Source organism: Chiloscyllium punctatum, chromosome 3, assembly GCF_047496795.1.
Source record: "Chiloscyllium punctatum isolate Juve2018m chromosome 3, sChiPun1.3, whole genome shotgun sequence".
Classification (NCBI taxonomy): domain Eukaryota; kingdom Metazoa; phylum Chordata; class Chondrichthyes; order Orectolobiformes; family Hemiscylliidae; genus Chiloscyllium; species Chiloscyllium punctatum.
Window position 1 is genome coordinate 32,343,134 of NC_092741.1, and position 12,481 is coordinate 32,355,614.

General features: G+C 44.2%; 1 protein-coding gene across 5 annotated transcripts in view; it reads right to left on the bottom strand.

Annotated features, from left to right (window-relative positions):
- Positions 1-12,481, bottom strand: part of LOC140457142 (uncharacterized) — a 191,055-nt gene that overhangs the window by 76,780 nt on the left and 101,794 nt on the right. For all 5 annotated transcript variants that reach the window (XM_072551192.1, XM_072551183.1, XM_072551218.1 and 2 more), the window contains exon 3: positions 6,424-6,890. In XM_072551192.1, the coding sequence (XP_072407293.1) occupies positions 6,424-6,890 (467 nt within the window). The remainder of the gene's footprint in view (positions 1-6,423; positions 6,891-12,481) is intronic.

Genomic DNA, 12,481 nt, shown 5'->3' on the forward strand with positions numbered 1-12,481 from the left:
GCATAATTCTGTTGCTGTTGATGGCCCACAGTGCCTCATGGATGCCCAGTCTTGAGCTGCTAAATCTGTTTGAAGTCTGTCCCATTGAGCAGGATGATAGTGCAGTACAACAAGATGGAGGTTATTCTCAATGTGAAGGAGGGACTTAATCTCCAAAAGGACTTTGCAGTGGTCATTCTTACCAATACTGGTCATGGATAGAAACATCTACAGCCTGCAAATTGGTAAGGATGAGGTCAAGTATGCTTTTCCCTCTTGTTGGTTCCCTCACCACCTGCCGGTCACGAAGTCCAGAAGCTATGTCCTTTAGGACTGGCCCAACTCAAATCAGGTGTGATGCTGCCAAACTGTTGTTGGTGACCATTGAAATCCCCTTCCAGAGTGCATTCTGTGCCCTTGCCACCCTTCCAGTTTTGTAGGGACAACTAATTTATCAGAGGGAGGACAGTACACGGTAGTCAGCAGGAGACTTTCTAACCCATATTGACCTGATACCCATGACATTTCATGGGGTCAGGAGTCGATGTTGAGGAATCCAAGGGTTCAATACTACCTCTCCTGGGTCTGACCTGCCGACAGGATAGAACATATCCAGGGATAAGTGATGGTGGTGTCTGGGACACCGACTATAAAGGAAAAATTCAGTGAGTATGACTGTCAGGCTGTTGCTTGACTAGTCTGTGAGACAGCTCTTCCAATTTTGGACTAGCTCCCAGACGTTAGTAAGGAGGACTTTTCAGGGTTGACAGGGTTGTTTTTAACATTGTTACTTCTGGTGCCTAGGTCAATACCAGGTGGTCTACTCAGTTTTTTTTAAAAAAGACTTTCTGTCAGTTGTTACAACTGAGTGGCTTGCTTTCTAATTAAGAGTCAACTAAATTGCTGAGGGTGTAGAGTCACATTTGGTCAGACAGTAATTCCTCCCTGATGGACGTGAGTGATCCAAATGGGCTTTTCCGACAATCAACAATGGCTTCATGGTCATCACTGGACTCCTCATTCCAAACTCTTTTATTGAATTCAAATTCCCCCCTCTGCCAAGGTGGGATTTGAATCCAGATCATACTACCACCACCACCCCCCATTCCCACCCTCTCAGGGGCTATTGAGGAAGGGGAAAAGGTGTTGGCCAGCCAGTGACACACACATCCCATGAAAGAATGGGAAAAAAAACCTAGATCTATGGATTAATAATCCATCTCAGATTCCAGCATCTGCAATTTTTTTTTTGTTACTGACTAATATCACTGGCACGACAGGCCCAGCAGAGTGCCGCACTCATTGGTATACACTGTGGGGAAGAGAATTGCCCTTAACATTGATTTTGGACACCAAGATGTCTCATGGTGCCAGAATAGTACCACTAAGCTATCACCTCGACTTTAAACTTAATGTTACAAATTTAGACTGATACACTTGGCAAGCTCATGAACACGTTTTGCCACCAATGAAGAAATACATAGTAAAATTCATAAATGTCTCTTCAAACCCAAGGGCCTGCTTGTCATGACAAATGCTTTCCCCTTCAATCATTTGGACAGTACCCCACTGTGTAGTGTCCTACATGGGGAAAATCAATAGCTCTAAGCACCTCTCCAGTCACATACCATACCACGTATTGCCATTCTATGAAAATCCAATGGACCCATTATGACACCTTTGACTGACTGATGTTCAATTAGCACTGCTGCCTCACAGCGCCAGAGACCCGGGTTCAATTCCAGCCTCGGGCGACTGACTGTGTGGAGTTTGCACGTTCTCCCAGTGTCTGCGTGGGTTTCCTCCAGGTGCTCTGGTTTCCTCCCACAGTCCAAAGATGTGCAGGTCAGGTGAATTGGCCATGCTAAATTGCCCGTAGTGTTAGGTAAGGGGTAAATGTAGGGGTAGGGGTATGGGTGGGTTGCGCTTCGGCAGGTCGGTGTGGACTTGTTGGGCCGAAGGGCCTGTTTCCACACTGTAATCTAATCAATTCCTATGCAGCCATTCAAGTCCACTATTTGGAACTAAATGCCATTATAACCACATGCCAGGTAACTCATGGCAAAAGGAAGGCTGCAGAAACTTCCCCAGATGATGACGTGGATTTCTTTGATTTGCGAGTAAAAAATACACCAAGTAATTCACTCTCCAACTCAGGCTACTCCATGGATGTTTGCACTTGGATGAAGTGGGTAAGAAACAACTGTGTGCTACTCAGTTTGCAAAGCCTGTTTTGTATGATGGGTTCTCAACCATCAAACTATTGTATGTATTCAGCAAATTTAAAATGAAATAAAATGACTGGTTTGTAGTAGGCATTGATGTTTACTCACATGACTTTAAATAAAGTCTCGATTTGCATAACTGATTGCAAATACTCAAAACCTGTCAAATACAATTGGAGAGTGAAGATAAACAGAAGCTATTTGTAATCATGATCAGATTTTTAAAAGGTTACATTATATATTCTGGAGCAAAAGACCCAGAACAAGACAATGTACATCAAACCACCTGCTGAAGTAGACTGGACCAATAGCATCGAGAGGAAGTGGTATGAATTATAAAAGCACAAACAGGATTTCCCCTCCACCCCCCTTACCCTTCCTCTTTCTTCTTTCCCCCACTCATTACAATGAAGCAAAGTTGGACAGATCATTGTGCATGCATGATAGCTCCCACTCAGCAATATTCAGGCAATCACTGCAGTTTTAATCTTCATTCAAAACTGACAGAACAGTCAGTCCTTTGTGAATGATAAAACGTGTTAAAGGTTTTCCAACAGAACTCAGTGCTGTGAAAAGGGGCCAATTATGATGCCCAGCTTCCATGTGGAGCCATTGCGGAGTCACCCGTTTATCAAAGTCACTCTTCCAGCTACGCTGCAGTCAACGTGGAGGCAATTTAGCTTGGCTAATCCAGTTAACCTGCATATCTTTGGACTGGGAGAGGAAACTGGAGTAGCTAGTGGAAACCCACACAGACACAGGGAGAACGTGCAAACCCCACACTGTCACCCAAGGCTAGAATTGAACCCCGATCCCTGATGCTGCTGTGAGCAGTGTTGACCACTGTTCTAACGTGATACCCCAAGTCAGCTTACATTTTACCCCATCTCTTCCCCAGCGTTTCTGCTCCCCCCCCCCCACCTTTTGAATTTATTCCGCTTCCTTCTCTTGTCCATAAAACTGCATGCATTCAGAATTCCAAATAACCACATGTGTTTATACTGCATCCTTCAGGCAAGATTAGTGGTTTACAAGGATGGCAGCAAGCAGGAGACAAAAACGCATTATTAGAGATGCCCGAAAGGGCCATTCAATTTTTACTGAATTTTTAATGAGATGTAAAGTGATTTTGCCAGCGTGCCAACACTGATCACAGAAGGTTTCCAATATTACAATAGCGGTTACAGGTGGAATTCTAACAGTGGTGCACCTTTCACAACAGTGTAATCATAACCATGGACAGCCACTCTCATCCCCCTTTCCCCGCATGATTCTAAATGTAAATCAAAGTACTTGCTGCATGCATGGATGACAGTTGTGACTCTACAGTGAAGAAATTTTACATTATCACCCACCAGGAGCTGCAGCATTGTCAGCTGATGTTGGGTTGACAAAGAATTTCTTGGACAGAACTAGGAGGCTGTGTAGCATGATCACTTCACTGCCAAATGCTAGTCCCTCTCTTCTATGGCGGCTTCCCTAGATGACTGTGTCCTTACTAGCTTCCCATGTGGACATGCTGGAATTGAGGCTTCTGCTTTTGACTGGGTAGCACCATCCTCCACTGCATTCTCTCCTCTTAGTCCTAAAGTTGCAGAAATATTGGGTGCTTGAGACTCCTAGATGTTCTAGCAGTGGAGTTGAGTGAACAAGACAGACTGCGTTACAGGTTGTGTGTCCACAGATCTCATCCAGAGAAGAGCTGAGCTGTGAGAAGTACAATTTCACACATATAAAAACTACATTGTCTCTCCTTCGCTATCACAGATTCCTAATGACATGCTGGGTGCCCCCTACACAATAAGGACTGCAGCAGTTCAAGAAGACAGCCCATCACCAAATTCTCCAGGGTAAATAGGGATAGGCATTAGTTACCATTACATCTTCAGGGGATGCATTCACTGCACATGCAGTCACAATTCCTGCAACATTGCCAGTGAAACTGCAGAACATTTCCCTTGTATGTCAATCCAGTTTATCTAAAAACCTCTCTTCCTGATCAGACTCACTGCATTGGAAAGTTTCATAAAGTTGCATTTTTTAAAATCTCCCTTTTATAAAAGTGCATGCAAAACCATAGAGATACTATTCGAAAAAGTATTGTATATTTCCTTTCATAATGTATGCCCCTAGTTATAAAACTTAAAAAGATTTTGTATGTCTTCAAAACTACATTACGAACACCCTTTCCACTTTTAAAACTTCAGTCAATGCCAGAATATTTCAGTGCAATGTTGTACAGAGGCTGGCAAGGAGAAGGAATGCTATCTTTCTAGTTAGGCCTTAGGTCAAGATCTGTCTGCCTGTTACGCAGCCATGCTTCTGAAGATAAATTTGAACTTTCATTTGCCCACATTAATAAGTAAACTTCCATAGTCAACAGTTAGAAAAGCTGCAAATGGTCATGTTTACCAAAGCTCAAATAAGAATTTGACTGAATCCAGCCAACATACTAAGAACCTCAAACAGCCTCTCAGGCATTGCTGACTGTTGGCCGACAGCTTTGCTGAACTGCGTGTGCACTGATGTGCACCAAGGTACTCTATTCTTCAAAAGCCTTTTACCTAAAGGTTTTCTCTGCCCCTTTGCTGCCCCCACAACACCTCCTTCACCTTGTCCCTCCTAGGTCTTGTTAAAGGAAACCGGAGTTTAATACTGAACGCAGTGTCCAGACCCACACTTCTCCACCATTACCGCCAAGTTAGTGGCTAGGAGTAGTGAGAGAGTCAGTAATTTGCTCAGGAATCCATACTTTCACCAACTTGAATTTAAAAAGCACCTTGTTACAGTCAGCCTGTTTATCATAAATCACCGTCACTATGGTTTCCAGTGTTATGAGCAAACAGACTGCTGTTATTACAGCAATTTTTCATCTACACTGTCACCACAGACTCACCTGGTACTCTCTGATCATCAGACTTAGCACTCACAACAATCATTATACTTATGTGCAGTACTGAGCAAATCCTGCAATGGCAAAGGTGCCACCTTTTGAATCTCTTTTCAGGCATAAAACACTACTGCACCACCTTGTCGATGACCAGGGCTGTTGTTTCCCTGATATCCTGGTCAATCTTTATCCCACAATGAATGTCATCAAAAACAAGATACGGTCATTATCACGTTAAAAACCAAAAGAACTGCAGGGTGTTGTAAACCAGAAACAAAAAGGGATTGAGGAAGGGTCATTGGGCCTGAAACGTTAACTCTGATTTCTCTTTACAACTGTTGCCAGACCTGCTGAGCTTTTCCAGCAACTTCTGGTTTTGTTCATTATTACATTGCTATTTATGGAAATTTGCTGTACAGAAATTGGCTGTCCTATTTCCGGCATTACAAGCGACAACCCTTTAATGGGACATCATTGGTTGTAAAGCATTTTGGGGTATCGGAGTCATGAAACTTACGAGCTGACTTCAGTACGAAGAAGTGGATAGTGGACTATCCAATAGACTAGCAACTGGGAGGCGTGGACTAATACTTTGGAGTTACAAGTTCAAATACCATCATTGCAGCTGAAGCATGTTTTATTCAATTATAATAATGAATCTTGAATAAAATACCACTCATTAATAATGATCATCACAAAATTACTGGGTTTTCATGAAAAGCCAATGTACTTCAGGGAAAGCAATCTGCTGTCCCTACCAGGTCTGCAGATCTACACCAATGTGGTTGATATTTAACTTCCCTCTGAAATAGCCCAAAGAGCACCTCGGTTGTATCAAATTGCAACAAATAAAAATAACATTGTGGGTGTATCTATACCAGATTGCATGCAGTGGTTTAAGGCAACAGCTCATTAGCACAATCTCAAGGCTAATTAGGGAGTTGGCAATAAATGTTGGCTTTGGCTGCATTATTCATGTTCCAAGGTCAACTAAACCAACCATTCAGCTGGCTTTGAAATCTGTATTAAGTTCAAATCACTGGTCTTTTTTGTGTAAGTACACTGGGCACTGAGGAACCAAACGTGAAACTTATTAACCCCGGTAATTTTTCCAAGTAGAACCGACTGATCCTCAAGAGTTATGAAGAGCAGAGCTCAGCACCTGGAGCCTCATTTTAATGCATTTCCTTAGAACAATAAGCCACGTTTAACAGGAACTGCAATTGATCAGGCCCACCTGTCATCAGGGTCTGCATTTTATGATTTTTTTTCCCAGATGGTGGATGCATGACTCACTTCTGTTAGATTCACTGTCAACTTTGCACCAACCTGTTGCATTTTCTCCAAATCCAGGCTTGGCCTGCTGAAGTCTTGGCCCTGTCGGTGCCGTTTGCAGGGTGTCGCCTGGTCAACTGAGGTGCCAACACTGTGCAGTATGATCTGTCCGGGTGGCCTCTGGACCAAGGGATGGAGTCTTTTAGGAGGGGTGGCACTGAATGGCACAGGGCTGCTGTGGATATACTTCTGATCGGCTTGTGGTACAGGCTTGAAAGACATGCCACACAAGTCTTTGACCTCTTCATCGCTAGACGACGCACTGTCGCTGTAACAACTGAGTCTGTTCACCTGCGACCACTTGCGCTTCTCCCCTCCAAATTCTCTGTTGATGCGTTCAAGCTCTTCCTCAGAGCTCTCGCAGTCCAGTGGATCAAATACAGTCCGTACTTTGCAGAGGTGCTTCTGACTTTCTCGACATATCGGCGACAATGACGACAGGCGACAATTCCTTTGACTTTCTGCAAAGAGTTGAGAAAACAAGATCCTGTTTCATGAAGCCTTTCATAACTGCATTTTTGGAAAAATAAGGCACACAATGATACAGCACAAACCGAGGCCATTCAGCCCATCATGCCAACCATTGTAGGCGGAGTCATGATTCAGATTTGATGTAGACCACATACTTTAATAAAAAAGCTTACCACGGCTTGTGAAAATCTCTTAACTAGCTGATTCTCAAAAAAGGTACCACTACATATTTTCAGGATAATGAGATAATATACTTAGTTTGCTTATAGTAGCAACTGAATAAAAGCGAAAATTAATTTATTTTAATCAAAACACATCACATTGATTTAAAGTTGAAGTCATTCTATTGCAACAGGATCGAATCCCAGCCAGCAGTGTTGTGGTTCTCTTACTGGGCTGGTAATCTGAATTTAATTATCCAGAAACAAGAGTTCAAATAGTAGCTGGGGATTTTACATCAAATGAACCTGAAAACAAAACTAGTCGTCAATAAGTGACCGACCCTGAGGCAGCCAAGATGGTTGCAAAAACTCTCCCGGTTTGCCAATGTCCCTCAAGGAAGGAAATCTGCCAGCTTTACCTTGGTCTGGGCTACACATGACTCCAGAATCTCAGCAAGGTCATCGGCTGTTAACTGAAATGGCCCAGTAAGCCACTCACTTATTCAGGTGACAGGTTACTACCACCTTTTCAGGGGCAATTAGGGATGGAACACATACGCTAGACTTAATAGGGTCACTCACATCCCATGAATAAATCATAGGCCAAGATCTCCCACACTCTTCATTCAACATTTGCATTGTTTTGCTCTTCATCTCTCCTACCCAAATTTGGCAACAATTTACTATAGCAGCTCTAGGTCCCTAATCAACACAGAAAATAGGAGCAAGAATAGGCCCGTCATCGAGCCAGCTCCACCACTCAATACGATCGTACCCGAGCATTCAAGTCAGTATCCTGTCCCTGGGCTTGCTCCCCTTGCCTTTCAATCCCTTCAGCCCTAAGAACTATATCTAACTCCTTCTTGAAAGGAATCAATGTTTTGGTTTCAACCACTTCCTGCGGTAGAGAATTCCACCGGCTCACCCTCTGATGGTGAGGAAATCTCTCTTCATCGCTGTCCCGAATGGCCCCAGCCCATATCCTTCGATTGTAGCCCCTGGTTCCCGACTATTTACCATCAGGGATATTCTTCTTGCATATATACCGAGTCATGTTAGAATTTTATATTTTTCTGAGATCCTTCTCCTCATTCTTCTAAACTCCAGTGAATATCATCTTAACCAATTCAGTTTATCCTCAAATGTCAGTCCTGCCATCCCAGGAATCAGTCTAGTAAAGCTTTGTTGCACTCCCTCCATAGCCGGAACATCTTTCCTCAGATAAGGAAACTAAAACTGCACACAATACTCCAGGTATGGTTTCACCTGTACAGGTGCAGTAAGACATCCCTGCTCCTGTATTTGAATCCTCTCACTATGATGGCCAACATACCACTTGCCTCCTTTGCCACCTGCTGTACCTTTTGTGAATCCAGGTTGACGCGATGCAATCCTGTGGGAGAAAGTGAGGACTGCAGATGCTGGAGACCGTCCAACCACATAGGTCAATATGGATTTCACCAGTTTCCTCATTTCCCCTCCTCCCACCTTACCCCAGATCCCTTCCAACTTGGCACCACGCTCTTGACCTGTCCACCTTCCTTCCCACCTATCCACTCCAACCTACTTTCACCTTCACCCCTGCCCCCACCTACCTAAGCACATTCTCAGCCACCTCCCCCCCCAGCCCCACCCACCTTCCTATTTATCTCTCAGCCCCCTTGGCCCACAAACCTCATTCCTGACGAGGTGTTTATGCTCGAAATGTTGATTCTTCTGCTCCTCGGATGTTGCCTGACAGGCTGTGCTTTTCCAGCACCACACTCAACTTGGAAAACAGTGACAGGATTGAATCAAGTGCTCAGCTATTAAATATTTTATAATGAATTCTAGCATTTTTCCTACTATTGATTTCAGGTTAACTTGTCTAGGATTCCCTGTTTTATCTCCACCTCCTTTTTAAAATAGTGGGATTACATTACCCTCCATCAGAACCTTAGAGAGTTTAGAATCTTGGAAGACGATGACCAATATATCTATTGTTTCTAGGCTCACTTCCTTAAGTATTTGGAGATGTGAATTACTGAGCCCTATAATCCCATCAATTTCCCCAGTGTCATTTCCCCAGTGTCATTTCCCCACTAATACTGATTTTGTTTAGTTCCTCTCTCTCACTAGACCATGGTTTGCCAAACATTTTTTTGATGTTATTTGTGTCTGCCTTTTCGATGACAGAATCAAAAATATGTATTTAATTAGTCTACCCTGTTATAATGCTTCCATTTCTGATTGTAAGGGACCGACATTTATCTTCACTAACTTTTTTTAATCTTCATTTTTCCATAGAAGCTTTTGCAATCAGTTTTTATGTTCCCTGTAAGTTTATCTTATTACCGTTTTTTTCTTTTCAATCAATGCTTTTTATCCTCCTTTGTTGAAATCTAAACTGCTTTCAATCAATGCTCTTTTTAGCCAATTTGTATGCTCTTTCCTTGCACCTAAGACCTATTTTCTCTTGTTGGTCATGGCAGGACACCTTACCTGTTTTATTTACCTGTTCGGGACCTGTTTTACCTGTTTTATTTACCTGTTCCCGACCGCATCGGGAACAACGGATACAATAAATAATATTAGTGGATGTGCAAGTAAAACTTTGATGGATGTGGAAGGCTCCTTTAGGGCCTTGGATAGAGGTGAGGGAGGAGGTGTGGGCGCAGGTTTTACAGTTCCTGCGGTGGCAGGGGAAAGTGCCAGGATGGGAGGGTGGGCCCAACGCATCTCGTCCCGCAATTTCCCTTCCCACGTGGTTAAAGATGCCCCCCAATGCATCTCGTCTACATCCCGCACCTCCGCCCTCAGACCCCACCCCTCCAACTGTAACAAGGACAGAACGCCCCTGGTGCTCACCTTCCACCCTACCAACCTTCGCATAAACCAAATCATCCGCCAACATTTCCGCCACCTCCAACAGACCCCACCACCAGGGATATATTTCCCTCCCCACCCCTTTCCGCCTTCCGCAAAGACCGTTCCCTCCGTGACTACCTGGTCAGGTCCACGCCTCCCTAGAACCCACCCTCCCATTCTGGCACTTTCCCCCGCCACCGCAGGAACTGTAAAACCTGCGCCCACACCTCCTCCCTCACCTCTATCCAAGGCCCTAAAGGAGCCTTCCACATCCAAAGTTTTACTTGCACATCCACTAATATAATTTATTGTATCCGTTGTTCCCAATGCGGTCTCCTCTACATTGGGGAGACTGGGCGCCTCCTAGCAGAGCGCTTTAGGGAACATCTCCGGGACACCCACACCAATCAACCACACCGCCCCGTGGCCCAACATTTCAACTCCCCCTCCCACTCTGCCGAGGACATGGAGGTCCTGGGCCTCCTTCGCCGCCACTCCCTCACCACCAGACACCTGGAGGAAGAACGCCTCGTCTTCCACCTCGGAACACTTCAACCCCAGGGGATCAATGTGGACTTCAACAGTTTCCTCATTTCCCCTTCCCCCACCTCACCCTAGTTCTAAACTTCCAGCTCAGCACTGTCCCCATGACTTGTCCGGACTTGTCCTACCTGCCTATCTCCTTTTCCACCTATCCACTCCACCCTCTCCTCCCTGACCTATCACCTTCATCCCCTCCCCCACTCACCCATTGTACTCTATGCTACTTTCTCCCCACCCCCACCCTCCTCTAGCTTATCTCTCTACGCTTCAGGCTCACTGCCTTGATTCCTGATGAAGGGCTTTTGCCCGAAACGTCGATTTCAAAGCTCGTTGGATGCTGCCTGAACTGCTGTGCTCTTCCAGCACCACTAATCCAGAATCTGTTCTCTGGTTGGTTTGACCTCGTGATCCAGAAAGCCATCTCATACACACTCCAGGAATTCCTTCTCTATGGCATTGTTATTCATTGGATTTGCCTAATTTATGTGCAGATTTACGCTGCCCATAGTCACAGCTGTACGTTTACTGCTTGCAACTCTAACTTCCTATGCAATGCCTTCTCCAAATGTTACAAGTACAGTCTAGGGACCTATGTACAATCCCCATCATTGTTTGCTGCTCCCTTGATGTTTCTAAGCTCTACCCATAGACTCCACTTCACCACAGCCAATGCCCTTCCTGACTATAGTATTAATTATCTCTTTAACCAGCAATGCTACCCCATCAACTTTTGCTCTTTGCCCTCCCCAAAACTGAACAACCCTGGATATTCCTTTTCCATTCCTGCTCTCTCTGGTTACTTTCACCACAATTAATTGACAATTTGTTCATACATTGGCAGTCACAGGGTTATTCATTACCAACAGGAGGGGAGTATGCTGAGCTAGAGTTAATGGAGAAACAGAGAGATGGAGGAAGAGAAGAGAAGAAGTGTCCTTCTGAAACAAAAAGGAGACTGGAGAAAAGGTTCGGACTCATAAAAGAAGAAAATTAAGACAGCTGAAAGCATAGTCATCAATGGCACAAGGGAGGAAGTGAAGAATGTGCAAGAGGAATGCAGAGATCTCACAGGGTTTGAAGAGTCTCTGAACTGCTCCCCTGTCTTGTGCCATACCATTGAACATCTTCAAGAACAGCCTGGGAACTGACCAGGGAGGGGCTGCAACTTGACAAAACTTATCGGCAGACACTGGTGGAAACAGTCCATTGCTAAATTCTACATGATGACTGGAACAAAGGGCGATGATACAGATAAAATAGCCTCAGGCAACAACTATGTATCAATGAAACCTGGGGGTGAGACATGAATTCTCAAATGTAGCAAGAAAGCATGCTTAACTAAAATGTAACCTTAGCCCCAATACTGTGAATGGGATCGCCTTGTCATTCCCTAGGTTCCTAAGCAGTTATCTGGTTATAGAAACGCATAGCATCCTCAGTGTCAGGTGAGGTGCGATTCACTAGCCATTGTCCAAGCACACACTGTATATGAGCTCAAACAGGCCTGTGGTTGGAGTAGTGGGTTGGACAATCAATGGAGGTGGTATAATGGTGGTCACTTTATTATCAGCTGATAGGATGAAATTAGATGGAATGAAAGAAATGGGAAAAATCCATCAAGGCTACTCAATGACCAGTAAGTCCAAATAGGAAAAAAGTGTGAAATTATGATGAGTGGATGAGAAAAGAGAGGCAGGTCACAGACTTGTTGAAGACTATGATGCACTCTTCAATGAAATAATGCAATCCTGACTATTTTTTCTCACAATCATTAATTACCTCTCAAGCAAGGTAACAGAGGTTCCACTAGCCCCCATAGAAACAATGACAACAGAAAGGTTGGAATGCATGGGAACACTTACTTACAGAGTCATACAGATCTATATCTCAGAAGAAGATCCTTTGGACCATCACACTCACGTTGGTCAAAAGTAAGCACCTGACTATTCTAATCCCATTTTCAAGCACTTGGTCCATAGTCTTGGTGTCTCAAGTGCATATCTAAATATTTTGCAAATGTTAGAGGGTCT